We start from the raw sequence: 20,351 nt of genomic DNA on the forward strand, positions 1-20,351 counted from the left end.
GACGAATGTGTGCGCGGAGGGGACCGCGACTTTGGATTCCAGACTCGGAAAAATTGGTGGCTGGTAACCTAAACTACACTTAAATGGCGAGAGGCCCATGGATGACACTGGCAACGAATTGTGGGCGTACTCCACCATAGAAAGCTGTTGGCTCCAGGATGAAGGATTCTTGGCAACCAGACATCGCAACATTCTCTCGAGTCCTGATTGGCTCGCTCAGACTGACCATTGCTCTGGGGATGATAGCCCGAGGACAGACTGACCGTGGCCCCCAGTAATTTACAAAATTCTTGCCAAAATTTGGATGCGAATTGGGAACCCCTGTCAGAGACCACGTCCATCGGGAGGCCATGTAACCGAAAGATGTGATCTATGACTGTGACCGCTGTCTCCTTGGCTGAAGGTAATTTGGGCAAGGGGATGAAATGTGCCGCCTTCGAGAACCGGTCCACTATGGTTAAACCAACTGTCATGCCATTAGAGGGCGGGAGGGCGGTGACAAAATCTAGAGCGATATGGGACCAGGGTCTCGAAGGGACAGGCAGTGGTCGAAGTAACCTGTCTAGGGGTCGGTTAGATGTCTTACCAGTGGCACAGACTGAACAAGCCAAAACAAAATCGTGAATGTCGCGAGCCATAAGTGGCCACCAGAATCGTTGCTTAACTAGAAAACTAGTGCTAGTCACTCCTGGATGACAAGCCACGTTGGAACAATAACTCCATCGAATAACGTCAGACCGTAACCCCTCCGGCACAATCAAACGACTCCGCGGGCCACCAGGCGGGGGCGTTACCCCTTCTAAGGCTGTCTCGACCTTCGATTCGATCTCCCATACCAGAGTGGAGATGACAACTTTCTCAGGTAAAATACACTCGGGAGTGACCGGGCATTCGGATGGATCAAAAATACGAGATAAAGAGTCAGGTTTGATGTTCTTAGACCCCGGGCAGTACGAGAGAGCAAAATCAAAACGTCCGAAAAAAAGAGCCCACCGAGCCTGCCTGGAGTTGAGTCTTTTAGTTGATCTGATGTATTCAAGATTCTTATGGTCGGTCCAAATGATAAAAGGTACCCCAGAACCCTCTAACCAATGACGCCACTCCTCCAATGCTAACTTAACTGCCAACAACTCTCTGTTACCAATGTCATAATTACGTTCGGCAAGCGATAATCGATGAGAAAAAAACGCGCAGGGATGCATCTTATCGTCTGAGGAAGCACGTTGTGAAAGCACTGCTCATACTCCCACCTCTGACACGTCGACCTCCACCACAAACTGATGTGTGGGGTCAGGGGTGACAAGAATGGGAGCCGAAACGAAGCGACTCTTGAGGTTGGTGAACACTGCCTCGGCAGTGTTCGACCACCTGAACGTCGTTCGGGGGGAGGTCAAGGCAGTCAGAGGTGCGACTAGTTGGCTGAAGTTCCGAATGAAATGCCAGTAAAAATTGGCGAACCCCAGAAACCGCTGTAGGGCCTTACGGGAATCTGGACTTGGCCAATCTACCACAGCCTTAACCTTGTCAGGGTCCATGCGCACTCCCTCAGAAGAGATGATGTACCTTAGGAAGGGAACATACTGTGCATGAAACGAGCATTTCTCCGCCTTGACAAAAAGCCCATTCTCTAAGAGTCTCTGGAGCACTCATCTGATGTGTTGAACGTGTTCCTGCAGAGACGAAGAGAAAATCAATATATCATCAAGGTAAACATATATGAATTGATCTACCATATCTCTCAACACGTCATTCACGAGTGCCTGGGCTGTTGGAAAGCCCGAAGGGCATAACCAAATATTCAAAGTGCCCCCTGGGGGTATTAAAAGCGGTTTTCCATTCATCCCCCTTCCTGATGCGAACCAAATGATATGCATTGCGTAAGTCCAGTTTTGTGAAAATGGATGCTCCCTGCAACCTCTCGAAAGCTGAAGACATCAACGGCAAAGGATAAGAATTCTTTACCGTGATGTTGTTCAGCTCTCGGTAGTCAATGCAGGGCGAGTTCTATCAGTCCGTTCAGTGTCTCTGGTAAATCCATGGCGTAAATCTCCTTATAAACGCGGTCAGCCAGCCCATGCAGGAACATATCCCACTGCGCTTCCTAGTTCCAACGGCACTCTGCGGCCAGGGTGCGGAACCGAATGGAAAAATCAGCCACCGAGCCTTCTCCCTGTCGCAGTTCGGCGAGTAATCTGGCCGCCTCCTTACCTGCCACTGCCCGATTGAAAACTCTCCTCATTTCTTCGGAGAGTGCCTGGAACGAGGTGCAGCAGTTGTGTCCGTTCTCCCACACCGCCGTTCCCCAAAGCGCTGCTCTTCCTGACCGCAGGGTGAGTACAAACGTTACCTTTGTCTGTTTGCTCTGAAAAGTACGTGGTTGTAAAGCAAAATGCATGGAACATCTCGTGAGGAATGCTCTACAAAATTCAGGCTCACCGGAATATCCCTCTGGTGTGGGTAGGCGTGGCTCTGGTCCTTCCACTGCCGCCGGCGCTGGTGGTGGGGGAACGGGCGGCGTTGGGAGAGCAGTGGGAGTCCGTAGAAGCTGTACCTGTTGGGTGAGCTCGGACACCTGCTTCACGAGTGCTTGTACCGCTCAACCTGTGCCTGAGATATTTTCTTCCTGTTGGTCCATACGTGAGATACTGTGAGCGATGAAATCCTTGAGCTGAGAAGTGCTTGCTGCATCCATGTTTGGTCAGATCGTTCTGTGATGAATAATGAGAGGATGCAAGATGCAAGTTAACAAGTTTAATGATAAAAATGAGAGTCAGAGTGAAGACACAGGCCGGGGACAAACAATCAGGTGGTGGTGGTGAAGCAGGGACGAGATGGCGATCCGGTGGTGGTACGGTGAAGAGCGTGAAGAGAAACCCAGGAACCGTGGAACATCCAGGCGACACGAGGAGCTGACGAAATCCAAACGACACGAAGAACTGACGAAATCCAACGGATAACTGGGCTTGACGAGACACAAGAACAGGACGCACACCAGGGAACAACCACAACGATCTGACAATGAGAGAGGAAATTTATTGATATATATAAGGAGGTGAAATCAACAACAGCTGGTGATACTAATCAACACAACGAGTAACCCCACCCACACAATTACACTCACACAGACACCTCAGTGTGAGACAGCCGATTCATGAACCGTGACAGTTGTTAGTTGCTTAGTTTAGTTATTGTTTGTTTTAGTAACATACTGTTTTGTGACACCTGGAGTATATTTTTTTTACTCAAATGACCCATTGATACTCAAATACTATTCACTGATTGTTACCGTCATTGTGTGCGGTGTACCAAGTATTGAAGTCTCTGTGTTCAGTTGGCTGTTCATTTTATTGAGTGGGTATATTATCTTAAAAAGATAACAGCCTGTCTACATGCTTTCTTGCATGTTTGCAAGTGAACCACTTTAATAGCATGGTGGTTTTCCAGTGTTACCTTGTTAGAGTAATTTGTAAACTTGCAGATTTTATTTAATTCTATGCTTTAGTTTTACTTAAAATATGAGTGCAGAATTTGCAAAAGAAGTAAAAAAAAAAATCACTTTTTTTTTACAATGATAAGCATTAGATAACGTAATTTATATATATATATATATATATATATATATATATATATATATATATATATATATATATATAAAAGAATCAACAAAATTAAATGGGAATTTCCAAGTAAACTTAACTTAAAAATGTCTAATTAAACCTACTTATAATTATGTTTAGGCTTTTACTTGGCAAATGTTTGTAAATTTATTAGCCTTTTCTGAGTGAAAAAAACTTTCCAAGCTTTTTTCAAGTAAATCCTACTCCATATTTTTTACAGTGTGCTCAAAAAAAAAAAAAACACACACAATAACACATATAATGATAAGGTTGAAAACAGCGGAGTAGATTTTTTTCAGGTTTCTTTGATAAGTAGAAAGGTCAGAAGAACAGCATTTATATGAAATAGAAATCTTTTGTAAAATTACGTCTTTATCATTACTTTTGATCAATTTAAAGAATCCTTGCTAAATAAAAGTATTAATTTCCATAATTGTTTTTCCAAAAAATAAAAATTATACTGACTCTAAGCTTTTGAATGATGTAGTATATAATGTTGCAAAAGCTTTTTATTTAAAAAAAAAATGCTGATATTTGGATCCTTATATTCATCAAAGAATACTGAAAAAATGCACTCATATGTTTTAAATATTGATAATCAGCAAATCAGCATATTATAATGATTTCTGAAGGATGAGACATTGAAGACTGGAGTAATGATGCTGAAAATACAGCTTGGATCACAGGAATAAATTAAATTGTAAAATATATTAAAATAGAAAACAGTTATTTTAAATAGTAAAAAAAAATCACAATATTACTGCTTTTGCTGTATTCTGGATCAAATAAATGCAGGCTTGGTGAGCAGAAGAGACTTCTTTAAAAACATAAAAAATCTTACTGTTCAAAAACTGTTGACTGGTAGACTATATATATTATGTTATATTTTAATTTTTATATTATATTGTAATGTTTATATATATATATATATATATATATATATATATATATAATTTCCGTCCCCCTCACTTCTGAAAAGATGGCTACGCCCCTGCATTATAGCCTACTGTTTTATTGTTGTTGTGCTTTTTAATAATAAAATAACAATGAATCAATCTTTTGTTTTAGTATTAAAAAATGAAAAGTGTATAGATATAAGCAAAACAGACGATTATCTTTTCTTGTAAAATGTGACACCATGATCGCGAATTCAAAGTCAAGTTCAAGTTCAAGTTGAGCATTTAGTCATTCTGCTACGTGTGGACATACAGTGGAACAAAATGTTGTGCCTCCCAGGACCATGGTGCTACATAAATACAGACATACCAGTTACATACGTGTCGTCCGCCTGTTGTCCATGTTGGATATACCTGTTGTGTAGGATTAATAAAGACTCTCTCTCGATTATCATCGAATCTGTGTTCCTTCTGGCAGCGTATTGTGACAGAAGACCTGAGGTACAACTGTTTCATTTCCGGTTTTCCTTAGTCCTTTTTCTTTCCGTTGTGTTTTATGGATCCCCTCCTTCACCCCAAATTCCATCTGCTCCTGCTGGAGCAGGAAGGACGTTCTCTCGAGGACAATATGAGACCTACTGCTAGCTAACACCACCAACTACCCGGACGATGCGCTCTGCATGTTCTATAACATCAGCCTGAACTGAGTGCAGAGCACTGTTGTCCGAAGAAGGTCCTCGGGAGGAATTTGCCACATTCGTTGAGTGGACTCTGGTGAGAAACGGGTCACATCTCACCGTCTGCCTGATGGAGGATCTCGCCAGGTCCACTCCGGACCTAGAGCCCAGCCCACCATCTCTGCTGGACCCGTCCAGCCCTCCTTCACTCCAGTGAATGTGTCCTTCTGCGACTGCTCCTCTAGAATGTGTCCTCCTGTGGCTGCTCCTCGAAAATGCCCATCCTCCCACCAGCTCCTGCCTCCTCCACCGCTGTTGTCTGGCAGCCACTCTGATTGCCCTCAGCCCACCACCATTGCAGTATGAACTCCGCGGGACTGCAATCCTCCGCCTAGGACCTCCAGATCCTTCCCATCACCCTAGCTTTCCATTCTATGTTCTCTTAAACCCAGTTTCTGTCTCCCGAGTTTGGTTAATTGACTAGTTCCCAGGTGTGTCTGGTTTCTTTCCTACGTGTTCCATGTCCCCCCATTAATTTAGTGACTCCATGCACCTGTCTGCCCTTCATTATCCTTTCTTTAAATACAATAGTCTTTAAGTTTAGTTTTGTCACAGAACGATCTCACCCTCATGGAAGCAGCGAGCACCAATACCCTCACGGACTTCATGCACCACAGCGTCAAAAGAATGGATCAGCAGCATGAGAGCATCTCGAACACCAGACGCGCTGTCCAAGCGCTGGTGGCACAGGTGTCCGAGCTCACCCAGAAGATCCATCAACTAACATCTCCCACTGCGCCCATCGCAGTGCCAGTGGAACGAGGCGGCGCAGTGGGATCGATACCTGCATGGGTTAGCCGACCGTGTTCAGAAAGAGATCTACCTCCTCGAGCTGCCCCCCACTCTCAACGGACTCATAGAGTTGGCTCTACGGGTCGACGCACGGATTAATTGCCTGGGTCGCCAACCCAGTTCTTCTCGCCCCACCATCTCTCCTGCTAGGGGGCGCTTGAGTCAAGAGAACACGGTTGGTTCCGTCGGCGACCACGAGCCCATGCAGGTGGGTAGAGCTCGGCTGTCCCGGAGGGAGAGGGAACGGCGGAGGTCCCAAGGACTGTGTCTGTACTGTGGAGGTTCTGCTCATAACACCTACTCATGCCCGGTAAAAAGAGCCAGCCCGATAGTAAATTTGAGGCTACTATCGGGTGGGATCTCCGCTGAGAAGTCCTCATCTACATCATCGACCCTCCTTCCGGTGAAACTGCGGTGGAGGAATCAATATCACGAATGTCACGCCCTTCTGGACTCCGGAGCCGAAGGTAACTTCATTGATTCTTCACTGGCACATCACTTGAACATTCCTGTCCTTCCTGTGTCTCTCCCCATCCATGTCACTGCACTCAACGGCCAGGAACTGCCTCACATCACACACCATACAGAACCCATCACACTGCTCACGTCTGGAAACCATCACGAAACCATATCCTTTTTCCTCATGGACTCCCCTGTTGCTCCCATTGTTTTAGGTCACCCCTGGTTAACCAAGCATAATCCACGAGTGGAAAGGGGTTCTAACACTGTCACATTGTGGAGTGAAAGATGTCATGAGTCTTGTCTGGTTTCTGCTTGTCCTGTTGCCCCTGTTTCTGTCTTTCAGAAGGAGAACATGGTTTTGCCAAACGTGCCCGTTGAGTATCTGGACCTGAAAGAAGTGTTCAGTAAGTCCCGTGCTGCTTCTCTCCCTCTGCATCGTCCCTACGACTGTGCTACAGACTTAGTGTCAGGTAAGTCTTTGCCTAAGGGCAAGTTATACTCTCTGTCTATTCCCGAGAGGGAGGCCATGGAGAAATACATTTCTGATTCCTTAGCCTCTGGGTTCATCCGTCCTTCCTCTTCTCAAGCGGGGGCGGGATTCTTTTTTGTGGGTAAGAAGGATGGTTCTCTGCGACCTTGCATTGATTACCGAGAGCTGAACAACATCACGATAAAGAATACTTATCCGTTACCACTCATGTCTTCAGCTTTCGAGAGGTTGCAGGGAGCATCCATATTCACAAAACTGGATTTACGTAATGTTTATCATCAGGAAGGGGGATGAATGGAAAACCTCTTTTAATACCCCTAGAGGGCCCTTTGAATACTTGGTGATGCCATTCGGGCTCGCCAACTCGCCCGGGGTTTTCCAAGCACTCGTGAATGACGTGTTAAGAGATATGGTAGATCAGTTTATATATGTTTACCTGGATGACATACTGATTTTTTCTTCATCTCTCCAGGAACACGTTCAACACGTCAGGCGAGTGCTCCATAGGTTACTTGAGAATGGGCTTTTTGTCAAGGCGGAGAAATGCGTATTCCATGCACAGTCTGTTCCTTTCCTAGGGTATATCGTCTCGTCCGAGGGAATACGTATGGACCCTGACAAGGTTAAGGCTGTGATAGATTGGCCATCTCCAGACTCCCGTAAGGCCCTACAGCGGTTTCTGGGGTTCGCCAATTTCTATCGACGTTTCATACGTAATTTCAGCCAACTAGCCTCACCTCTGACAGCCTTGACCTCTCCCAGTACTCTGTTCAGGTGGTCGGACACAGCTGAGGCTGCGTTCGCTTACCTCAAGAACCGCTTCGTTTCGGCTCCCATCCTTGTGGCCCCTGATCCCACACGGCAGTTTGTGGTGGAGGTCGACGCGTCAGAGGTGGGGGTAGGAGCAGTGTTGTCCTAACGTGCTGCTTCGGACGATAAGGTACATCCTTGCACGTTTTTCTCTCATCGACTATCTCCTGCCGAACGCAATTATGACATTGGCAATAGAGAGTTGTTGGCCATCAAATTGGCATTGGAGGAATGGCGTCACTGGTTGGAAGGTTCAGGGGTTCCTTTTATTGTTTGGACCGATCATAAAAATTTAGAGTACATTAGAACTGCCAAAAGACTCAATTCTCAGTACTCAGGCTTGGTGGGCACTTTTTTTCGGTCGTTTTGAGTTTACCTTATCGTACCGCCTGGGTTCCAAGAATGTCAAACCCGACTCTTTATCACGTCTTTTTGATCCCTCCGCCCATCCGGTGACTCCCGAGTGTATTTTACCTGAGAGATTAGTGGTCTCAGCACTCTAAGGGAGGTCGAGTCGAAGGCCAAGACGGCCTTACAAGGGGTAACGCCCCCGTCCGGCTGTCCACCGAACCGTTTATTTGTGCCGGAGGAGTTAAGGTCCGAAGTTGTCCAGTGGGGTCATTGTTCTAATGTAGCTTGTCACCCAGGGATAAGTAGAACTAATGGGTTAGTTAGACAACGATTCTGGTGGCCACGTATGGCTCGCGACGTCCGCGATTTTGTTTTGGCTTGCTCAGTTTGTGCCAGTGGTAAGTCATCTAACCAACCTCCTGATGGGCTTCTTCAACCACTGTCTGTTTCTTCGAGACCCTGGTCCCACATCGCTCTAGATTTTATTACCGCCCTCCCGCCCTCTAATGGCATGACGGTCATTTTGACCGTAGTGGACCGGTTCTCGAAGGCAGCACATCTCATTCCCTAGCCCAAATTACCTACAGCCAAGGAGACAGCGGTCACTGTCCTAGATCACGTCTTTCGGCTTCATGGTCTCCCGGTAGACGTGGTTTCGGACAGGGGATCTCAGTTTATATCCAAATTTTGGAAAGAGTTTTGCAACTTGTTAGGAGCGTCAGTTAGCTTGTCTTCGGGTTATCATCCCCAAAGCAAGGGACAATCTGAGCGAGCCAACCAAGATTTAGAGAGGATGTTGCGATGTTTGGGCTCCAAGAATCCTTCTTCCTGGAGTCAACAACTCTCTATGGTGGAGTACGCCCACAATTCGTTGCCAGTGTCAGCCACGGGCCTCTCTCCATTACAGTGTAGTGTACCAGCCACCAGTCTTTCCCAGTCTGGAAACTGAAGTCGCGGTCCCCTCCGCTCACGCATTTGTACAGAGGTGCCACCTCACCTGGACCAGAGCCCGCAAGACTCTGCTCCGGATGAGGGAGCGCACTAAGGCCAAGGCTGATCTCCACCGGTCAAAGCCTCCCGTTTACGTCGTGGGTCAAAAGGCGTGGCTTTCTACTAGTAACATTCCTCTGCGTTCCGTTTCTAATAAATTAGCTCCTAAATTTATCAAAGTGTTTGCACTTTGTGGTGAAATCTGTGTGTTTCTTGTCTGCACTGATTAGCTTGTGGGCGTCTCCGTTAATTGTCATCAGCAACAGCGGTCACTCATTACTCATCCACTATATATTGGCTTGTCTCACATCTTGTGTTTGTGAGATCGTTGTTTAATGTCAGTTACCCTGTTTGTTGGCTTTAGTGTTGTCTGCGTTGGATGTCTGTGTTTTTCCCCAGAACCTCATCCACTCTCCGCACATCCACTCAGCCACGGACACTTACCTTCGGCTCTATTCCCCGCAGTTCCTGTGCCATCCTCTCCTGCTGCCTACTCACCGTCCTCATCCAGACTACTCACCTGCTCTCCGCCATCAGCCGGATTCCTCACCGCCTCACCACCACCACGGAGTATCGTCTTCTCAGCCTCATTTGTTCCTGTGTGTCGTATTGTTCATCTCACTTCATTAAAACTGTTAACTCGCATCTGTTTCCTGACTCTCCTTCACCCCACCGTCACAGTATGTTAAGTCAAGTCAAGTCACCTTTATTTATATAGCGCTTTAAACAAAATACACTGTGTCAAAGCAACTGAACAACATTCATTAGGAAAACAGTGTGTCAATAATGCAAAATGATAGTTAAAGGCAGTTCATCATTGAATTCAGTGATGTCATCTCTGTTCAGTTAAATAGTGTCTGTGCATTTATTGGCAATCAAGTCAATGATATCGCTGTAGATGAAGTGACCCCAACTAAGCAAGCCAGAGGCGACAGCGGCAAGGAACCGAAACTCCATCGGTGACAGAATGGAGAAAAAAAACCTTGGGAGAAACCAGGCTCAGTTGGGGGGTCAGTTCTCCTCTGACCAGACGAAACCAGTAGTTCAATTCCAGGCTGCAGCAAAGTCAAGTTGTGGTTTTTTGATGAGAGGCTTAATAACAGCCAGTTTGAAGGTTAGACCCCTATACCATCTAAGCTCCTAAAAGAGGTGCTTCCAGAAGTCATAGATCCTCTTCTGACTATTATTAATTCCTCATTGTCATTAGGATATGTCCCCAAAACCTTCAAACTGGCTGTCATTAAGCCTCTCTTCAAAAAACCACAACTTGACCCCAAAGAACTAGTTAATTATAGACCAATCTCGAATCTCCCTTTTCTGTCCAAGATAATAGAAAAGGTGGTATCCTCACAATTATATTCCTTCTTAGAGAAAAATGGTATATGTGAGGATTTCCAGTCAGGATTTAGACCGTATCATAGTACTGAGACTGCTCTCCTTGGAGTTACAAATGACCTGCTCTTATCATCTGATCGTGGCTGTATCTCTCTATTAGTTTTATTGGATCTTAGTGCTGCGTTTGACACAATTGACTACAACATTCTTTTGCATAGACTTGAACACTTTGTTGGCATCAATGGAAGTGCATTAGCATGGTTTAAATCATACTTATATGACCGCCATCAGTTTGTAGCAGTGAATGAAGATGTATCATATCGATCACAAGTGCAGTATGGAGTACCTCAAGGCTCAGTACTAGGGCTGCTACTCTTCACGCTTTATATGTTACCCTTGGGAGATATCATCAGAAAACATGGTATTAGCTTTCACTGTTATGTTGATGATACTCAGCTCTATATTTCTTCGTGGCCCAGTGAAACACACCAATTTGAAAAACTAATGGAATGCATAGTCGATAAAAAAAACTGGATGACGAGTAATTTCTTACTGCTAAATTCTGAAAAAAACAGAGGTGTTAATTATAGGACCTAAAAACTCTGCATGTAATAACCTAGAACACTGTCTAAGACTTGATGGTTGCTCTGTCAATTCTTCGTCATCTGTTAGGAACCTAGGTGTGCTATTTGATCGCAATCTTTCCTTAGAAAGCCACATTTCTAGCATTTGTAAAACTGCATTTTTCAATCTCAAAAATATATCTAAATTACGGCCTATGCTCTCAATGTCAAATGCAGAAATGTTAATCCATGCATTTATGACCTCAAGGTTAGATTATTGTAATGCTTTATTGGGTGGTTGTTCTGCATGCTTAGTAAACAAACTACAGCTAGTCCAAAATGCAGCAGCAAGAGTTCTTACAAGAACCAGGAAGTATGACCATATTAGCCCGGTCCTGTCAACACTTCACTGGCTCCCTATCAAATATTGTATAGATTTTAAAATATTGCTTATTACTTATAAAGCCCTGAATGGTTTAGCACCTCCGTATTTGAATGAGCTTCTTTTACATTTTAATCCTCTACGTCCGCTACGTTCTCAAAACTCAGGCAATTTGATAATACCTAGAATATCAAAATCAACTGCAGGCGGCAGATCCTTTTCCTGTTTGGTGCCTAAACTCTGGAATAACCTACCTAACATTGTTCGGGAGGCAGACACACTCTTGCAGTTTAAATCTAGATTAAAGACCCATCTCTTTAACCTGGCTTACACATAACATACTAATATGCTTCTAATATCCAAATCCGTTAAAGGATTTTTAGGCTGCATTAATTAGGTAAACCGGAACCGGGAACACTTCCCATAACACCCGATATACTTGCTACATCATTAGAAGAATGGCATCTATGCTAATATTTGTCTGTTTCTCTCTTATTCCGAGGTCACCGTAGCCACCACATCCAGTCTGTATCCAGATCAGAGGGTCACTGCAGTCACCCGGATCCAATACGTATCCAGACCAGATGGTGGATCAGCACCTAGAAAGGACCTCTACATCCCTGAAAGACAGCGGACACCAGGACAACTAGAGCCCCAGATACAGATCCCCTGTAAAGACCTTGTCTCAGATTACCACCAGGACAAGGCCACAGGAAACAGATAATTCTTCTGCACAATCTGACTTTGCTGCAGCCTGGAATTGAACTACTGGTTTCGTCTGGTCAGAGGAGAACTGGCCCCCCAACTGAGCCTGGTTTCTCCCAAGGATTTTATCTCCATTTTGTCACCGATGGAGTTTCAGTTCCTTGCCGCTGTCGCCTCTGGCTTTAGACTTTACCCATTTAGATATTTATAAGAAACTCAAGAAAGCACAAATGTCAGGGCATGACAAAACTTCTCCAGGCCCCAAAAATACCCTTAGACTTCAGAGGGTTAAGGGATAACTGTGTAGGCCAGTATTGTTTTGGCGGAAACTTTAAGCATAGAGTAAGTTAAACTTACTAAATATTGTTATTTATCTAGTTATTTAATCACTCAAATGTTTACAATCTTTGGCTTGAAATACTTAAATTATGCCATTGTTTTTTTTATTTTGTTTTACATTTATAATAATATTTTAATTCATAACTTGATGTTCAGTCATGACATATTTTGTTTAATTTATAAAAATGTTAAAGTTTATAAATAAGAAGAGTGTTTATTCAGTCATGGCTTATTGTTTTGTTATTTAACATTTTAAAATTTAATCATTTAGCGGACGCTTTTATCCAAAGCGACTTACAAATGAGAACAATAGAAGCAGTCAGGTCAACAAGAGAACAACTACAGTATACAAGTGCCATGACAAGTCTCAACTAGTCTAGTATAGAACACATAGCCATGTTTTTTTATTTTTTATTGAAAAGACAAGAAAAGGAAAAGTGCTAGTGTTAGTTGGTTAAGTGCAGGCGAAAAAGATGAGTCTTTAGATGTTTCTTGAAAATGAGTAAAGACTCAGCTGTACGAATTGAGATTGGGAGGTCATTCCACCAGCTGGGCACAGTCCAGGAAAAGGTCTGTGAGAGTGATTTTGAACTGCTTTGGGATGGCACCACAAGGCGTCGTTCACTTGCAGAGCGCAAACTTCTGGAGGGCACATAAGATTTAACCAGTGAGTATAGGTAAGTTGGTGCCGTGCCAGTGATCGTCTTGTAGGCAAGCATCAGTACCTTGAATTTGATGCGAGCGGCTACTGGTAGCCAGTGTAACCTGATGAGGAGAGGAGTAACGTGAGCTTTTTTCGGCTCATTGAAGACAACCCTCGCTGCTGCATTCTGGATCAACTGCAGAGGCTTGACAGTACATGCAGGAAGGCCCGCCAGGAGAGCATTACAATAGTCCAGTCTGGAGAGAACAAGAGCTTGAACAAGAAGTTGGGTTGCTTGCTCTGACAGGAAGGGTCTAATCTTCCTAATGTTGTATAAGGTATAACCTGCAGGACCGGGTCGTTGTAGCAATGTGGTCTGTGAAGCTTAACTGATGATCCATCACAACTCCTAGGTTTCTGGCTGTCCTAGAAGGAGTAATGGTTGATGAACCCAGCTGTATAGAGAAGTTGTGATGAAGCAATGGGTTAGCTGGAATCACCAGGAGTTCTGTCTTCGTAAGGTTAAGCTGAAGGTGATGGTCATTCATCCAGCTAGAAATGTCACTCAGACAGGCTGAAATGCGAGCATCTACCGTCGGGTCATCTGGCTGGAATGAGAAGTAGAGTTGGGTGTCATCAGCGTAGCAGTGATAAGAAAAGCCATGCTTCTGAATGACAGATCCTAATGATGTCATGTAGATGGAGAAGAGAAGTGGTCCAAGTACTGAGCCTTGAGGAACCCCAGTAGCAAGGTGGTGTGACTTTGAAACATCACCCCTCCAAGACACACTGAAGGATCTGTCAGAGAGGTAGGACTTAACCCACAGGAGTGCAGTTCCAGAGATGCACATCTTTCTGAGGGTGGACAGGAGAATCTGGTGATTAACAGTGTCAAAAGCAGCAGACAGGTCCAGTAAGATGAGTACCGAGGATTCTGAAGCTGCTCTTACTAGTCGCAGGGCTTCAGTAACCGAGAGCAGAGCAGTCTCAGTTGAGTGGCCACTTTTGAAGCCAGATTGGTTGCTGTCCAGGAGGTTGTTCTGTACAAGGAACATAGAAAGCTGGTTGAACACAGCTCGCTCAAGTGTCTTTGCAATGAATGGAAGAAGGGATACCAGTCTGTAGTTTTCAAGAAGTGCTGTATTTAGAGATGGTTTCTTGAGCAGTGGGCTTACCCGAGCCTGCTTGAATGCTGAGGAAAATGTTCCAGAGTGAAGAGAGGAGTTGATAATGTGAGTAAGCGAAGGTATGACTGAAGAAGAGATCGCTTGAAGGAGGTGAGTGGGGAACGGATCAAGTGGATAAGTAGTAGGATGATTGGACAGGAGAAGTTTGGAGACATCTCTGAGAGTGGGGAGAAGGAGTAGAAAGAGTGTGCGTCGGTCATTGTGAAGTTGTCCTCAGTCTGTGGTGTGGAGAATTGGTCACTGATGGATCTTGTCTTATTTGTGAAGAAAGCTGCAAAGTCGTCCGCTGTAAGAGTCGATGGAGGAGGTGGTGGCGGCGGATTAAGAAGAGAAGAGAAAGTCTTGAAGAGTGTCCGAGCATCACAACAGTTGTAAATTTTGTTGTGGTAGTAGAATGTTTTAGTCATAAAGACATTTGCAGAGAAGGAAGAGAGGAGAGACTGATACACACTGAGGTCGATAGAGTTTCTTGATTTCTGCCATTTCCTCTCTGCAGCCCTGAGTTTAGAGCGATGTTCACGGAGAACCTTGGACAGCCAGGGGGCAGATGGGGCGGTGCGTGATGGTCTAGACAACAGTGGGCAAAAGTTGTCCAAGCAAGATGTTAAAGTGGAGCAAAGAGTGTCCGTAGCGCTGTTCGTGTCCAGAGCAGAAAACTGAGAGAGTGCAGGAAGTAAGGATGAAACCACAGAAGATAGGCGAGATGGAGAGAGTGAGCGTAGGTTCCGTCGAAAGGTGACCTGCGTTGGAGTGTGAGGAACTTCAGGAGTAAGTGCTAGGTTAGCAGTAATGAGGAAGTGGTCTGAGGTGTCTAGTGGAGCAACTGAAGAGTTTTCCACAGAGCAACAGCGCGTGTAGATGAGGTCCAGTTGGTTGCCTGATTTGTGAGTCGCTGTAGTAGACACTAGCTTGAGATCAAATGAGGTGAGCAGAGTTTTGAAGTCAGCAGCCTGGGGCTTATCTAGGTGGATGTTGAAGTCACCAAGCAGTACCAGAGGAGTACCATCTTCAGGAAAGTTTGATAACAGCACATCCAACTCCTCCAAGAAGTTTCCCAACTGACCTGGGGGACGATAAAGGACCACAAAGTGGATTTTAACAGGGTGGGTTACAGTAATGGCATGTGATTCAAATGAACCAGTACCTGTAGGTGATGGCTGAAGATCAAATTTTCCATTGAGTTTTCTTTATTTTCATGACTATGAAACTTGTAGAGTCACACTGATGGCATCAAGGGCTATTTGACCAAGAAGGAGAGTAATGGGGTGCTGCGCCAGATGACCTGGCCTCCACAGTCACCGGACCTGAACCCAATCGAGATGTTTTAGGGGTGAGCTGGACTGCAGACAGAAGGCAAAAGGGCCAACAAGTGCTAAGACCATTTCAGGTGACTACCTCTTGAAGCTCATCAAGAGAATGCCAAGAGTGTGAAAGCAGTAATCAAAGCAAAAGGTGGCTACTTTGAAGAACCTAGAATATGACATATTTTCAGTTGTTTCACACTTTTTTGTTATGTATATAATTCCATATATAATTCCACATGTGTTAATTCATAGTTTTGATGCCTTCAGTGTGAATCTACAATTTTCATAGTCATGAAAATAAAGAAAACTATTTGAATGAGAAGGTGTGTCCAAACTTTTGGTCTGTACTGTATATATATATATATTAAGTCTCTGCACGGCTCTAGTTCTCAACTAAACGTGTGGGAAAAGCATCACTAAATTAGGCCAACTTGATAAAATTTACATTTTTTTACATCAATTTGTGCTTTTTCAAATGTTTATTAAAAGTACAAACATTAATGAACAAAAATCTGAAAAGAAGAAAATATTTCACTTTTTCGGCCAGCATTTTGTGTTTACTGTTCTAATTGAAATTTTGGTTTTCAGCATAGCATTTAAAAACACCGTTCCGTTTTTTTTTTTTTTTTTTTTTGTCATGCTTAAAAAAGAAAAACTAATTGACACAAAAGTACACGGACCCATAAATTATGCCTTGACTTGTTTTCTAAAATTGTGTAACAACACATAAATGTTAATCTTGACTTGCTTTACTGTTTCTGGAAAAGGCAGCCATTACACTGAATCGTTTGCTTTTATGATAGATGTTTATTTTTTTTATTTTTCTTTAATGTGTATGAAAATCTTCCCTTGATCACACTCGTTTTACCAACCAATAGCCTACACCATTTCACATTTTAAAGTTTAAAGCACATGGTTTTTGAGTAGTTCAAAACCACATTCCCAAACAACATGAGGGGTCATAAATTCCTTTGGATTGGAGGAGAGGTGGGTGCATGGAATTTTTATGATCAGTCATCAATCAAATTTTTGTCATGTGGTCCCCTGTAAAGTCTCACGTTCTGCATTAAATAAATTTGCACTTTGCACACTAACTTGATATGACTACTGAATTTGACTACCGGATATGCATAAACTGAACTGAGCTGACTGAACTAATTCCAAATCATGTAAATTGAAGTAATGGTTGGTTTAATGTTACATAATGTTTAATGCTTTCTGGAATACTCCCTGGCTTTTTCTTGTGAAAAATACAATTGTCTGTTTGTTAAATGCATTTAGCAGGGTTGGGTCTTGGTCTGATCATGTTTGGATTAATTGAATGACTGATTAATAATTGATGTTTATTGGCTACTACCATAAAGGTCATATGGATTTATTTAATACTTTATTGTTCTTTGTCTTTCTTGGAGCTTGAAAGCCTTTTGTCATTAAAGAAAAAAGTGTAATTTTAACATTTTACAAAACTTCTCCGTTTGCATTCCATGGTAGAAAATAAGAGCTCTGAAACAGCATGAGCGTAAACAAAATGTAGGCTTTATTTACCAGGATGAAGCTGGGGTTGTTGCGATTTCTCCAGCTAAAGGATGGGATACTGATCTCAGGATAGAGGTTTTCATGCAGTATCTCACAGCCATGGTGAGTGTGGCCACTGAGAATTAGCCGGGGCTTGAACCACCACAAGAGCTGTTATTGGAAAATATTGTTGGCTTTTAATGTTCATATATGTAATGTTCATTTATGTAATGATCTTAATTTTTAAATAGATTCATTATGTAGTGTAGCCAGAAGTAAGGTCAAAATGTAGAACATAACTTTTAAAAGTATTTAAAAGTTTGTGTTTACTGAGCATTGTTGTTTTACCTTTTTGGAGGCATTCTTAGATATAACATCATAACGCTCCCGAAATAGCTGGTACCGTTCATCCAGAGGTGCTGCGTCTACACCTGTACACATGGCATCACTCACTCTATATAGAGGGTAATGCTGGGATCAAAAATACCATTATTACAGTGAAGAAAATATTACTGCAATTTCTAAAGCAATGCATTTATAAGAAATACCAACTACATGTGCATAATGCATTACCCTGATAGATACAGAAAAAACACACACAGTCTCACCTGTAGTAGAACAGGTGCTGCTGGGGCAAAACTCTCTGTGTTCTTGCACTGGTCATAATGATGCTCACCCTAACAAAGTAAAGAGAGTTAAATGTAAACAAGTTCAACCACAATGGAATCAGTTAATGCATACAACATACCATCAAAATAAAAAAAATGGAAATTATTCTAGAACAGTGGTTATTTATCCTGTGTCACGCTGTCTAGTCTCTGTTTCCCTGGGTGTCCACTAGTGGGCTAACTTCCCCTTAGGCACTTCACCGTAGGCACTAGAATTCCTCTAGTCTGGTCCTGTCTTCACAGTAATTGCACTCCTGTTAATTGCACCAGGTGCAGTCACTTGATTGTCATTAGCCTCCTTATAATTACCTGTCTTTCCCTGTCGTTTGGATGGAGTCCTTACCCTTCGTGTATGCAGCATTCTCGTCATCCGAGTTTCCCCTTCATCTTCTCGTCTCCCGAGATTGACCCTAACCTCTCGTCTTCCGAGTTCCCCTTTCTGTTCCCTCCTTTGTTTATTTGTTTGTTTATTTTTTGGACTGTCTGTTTGGCTTTGACCTCTGCTTGTTTGACCACGAATTGGATTACCTTGTATTAATAAATACCAGCAATTGGATCTCGCTCTCTCCCCGTGTCTCTCTGCTGCACGAATCGTCACATCCTGGTCTTGGGGACCCCCGCTCTGCACAGTTATCCCTTACCTGACACATTCAGTTCAGTTTATGAAGCTCTCTCTTAATGAGCTAATAATGTCAATCAGATGTGTTAAAGGAGATATGCTAAATTTTGCAGAGCAGGGACCAGGATAAAGAGCCACTGTTCTAGAATTATGATTCAGAAAAATGTTAGTCTGTGCACCTTGTAGATATGCATTAGGACCATCCTGTCAAGTTTGGGGTCTCTATGATTTAGTCTATTATGACAGTACCAAAAAAAAAAAACCCCGAAGTGAGAGAGAGAGAGAGAGAGACAGAGAGAGAGAAGTGAACCAATATTGCCTCAAGCAACAATGACTGTGTACAATCTGCAAATCAGAAAAAAGCACAGCAATGAAGCAGTTAAAGGGGTCATGAATTGAGACCAAAATTCCCTTGATCTTGAGACATATAAGTGGTCATTATGCTTTAAAACATCCTGCAAGTTTCAGAACTTAAAACTTTCTTGTTAGTCTAAAAACATCATAAACTGAAGCCAATCTTCCAAAATGACAGTTTGTGGAATATGCCAGTTTATGATGTAATAGTTTGGCTAACACTTTATTTGCAGAGAAAGATCATCGTCTGCTTCTACAGGTGCTGGTCATATAGTAAGAAAATCCTCAAATTAAGAACAGGGATACCATGGTTCTTTAACCAGGTACTGGTAGATTTGGCACTGTGTGCAGGTGTCAAGTCCTGTTGGAAAATGAAATCTGCATCTCCATAAAGTTGGTTAGCAGCAGTGGTGGAAAGAGTACTGAAAATTTGTACGAGTACAAGTACTGTTACATTGATGAAAAAAAAATCAATTACAAGTAAAAGTACTGGTGTCAAAAAAGTACTTAAGAAACAGTAAAAATTACTCCTCTCAAAAAATACTTATAGTGCAAGTTACTTTTTAGCTGGCAATATTTAGTTACCAAAAAATATTCAAAGATCTATGTGGATGGACAATAGCAACTTTGAACAAAACCCAGTTTTATCTTATTGACAAAGTATGTTATTTAGTGGTCATAATTTCTAACTTCAATACCTTGGTTGGATATGAGTGGTTAAAGGTGTCCTATTATGCTCTTTTACAATGTCTTGAATTTGTTTTGTGGGTGTACTAGAACATACTGTCATGCATGGTGGTTCGAAAAACACATTATTTTTCACATGATTTACATTATTACAATACATTTCTCCCCAGCTTGGCACAAATGTCTCGATTAGTTCTGGGTTTGATGAAGACCTGCCTTCCGAAAAACAAAATGTGTTGTGATTGGTTAGCTGTCCCAGTGTGTTGTGCTTGGAGGATCTCCCTTTGGAGTGGACTTTGAGATTTGTAACTTTGTAGATCTTTGTTATGCCCAAACATACACACTACACATTGACTAAAATTCAAAAAGTGAAAAGCAAAATAGGACCCCATTAAGAATATCTGTTTGTTACATCTGAGATCATCCTTCACCACTTCTGGGACCTAATGCTCTAATGTTGCCCCCTAAAAAACAACAAACTGATTCAGCTAAAATATTAGTGTTTGATTTCATGATGTAGAATCATTTTCAACACCATTGGCAAAACTACCACATACTGTATACTGCCATATACCTGTAGATATATATATATATATATTGTCCATCCATTTTTTAAGGCACTCATTATTTCAAGCTTTGAAATTGGTTTAATCCATGTCTTCAAGTACACAGTCAGTAATAAAATTCTAAAACAAATGACCTCAATTCAGTTTGAGGTATTCAAAATATGCCCACACTGAATTTTTACAAGCAAAGATTTAAGAGCCATATACAATATGTTAGGCCTATTTTTGTAGATAAATGGAACATCAGATGGCTTTGACCTGCAATGACTACAATGTAGTGATGCAGTAGACAGGATACTTTGACTCCCTGACTGCGGGTGTCGCTGTTGGACAGTGTTT

At 42.9% G+C, this 20,351-nt stretch overlaps 1 protein-coding gene across 1 annotated transcript in view; it reads right to left on the bottom strand.

The window, feature by feature from the left end:
- The window catches only part of mppe1 (metallophosphoesterase 1), a 98,561-nt gene that overhangs the window by 4,608 nt on the left and 73,602 nt on the right, over positions 1 to 20,351 (bottom strand). The window contains exons 6-8 of the mRNA XM_059524386.1: positions 17,727 to 17,795; positions 17,467 to 17,589; positions 17,149 to 17,289 (exon numbers count right to left, since the gene is read on the bottom strand). Of these exons, the coding sequence (XP_059380369.1) occupies positions 17,149 to 17,289; positions 17,467 to 17,589; positions 17,727 to 17,795 (333 nt within the window). The remainder of the gene's footprint in view (positions 1 to 17,148; positions 17,290 to 17,466; positions 17,590 to 17,726; positions 17,796 to 20,351) is intronic.

This window comes from Carassius carassius, chromosome 35 (genome assembly GCF_963082965.1).
Source record: "Carassius carassius chromosome 35, fCarCar2.1, whole genome shotgun sequence".
NCBI classification, from domain to species: domain Eukaryota; kingdom Metazoa; phylum Chordata; class Actinopteri; order Cypriniformes; family Cyprinidae; genus Carassius; species Carassius carassius.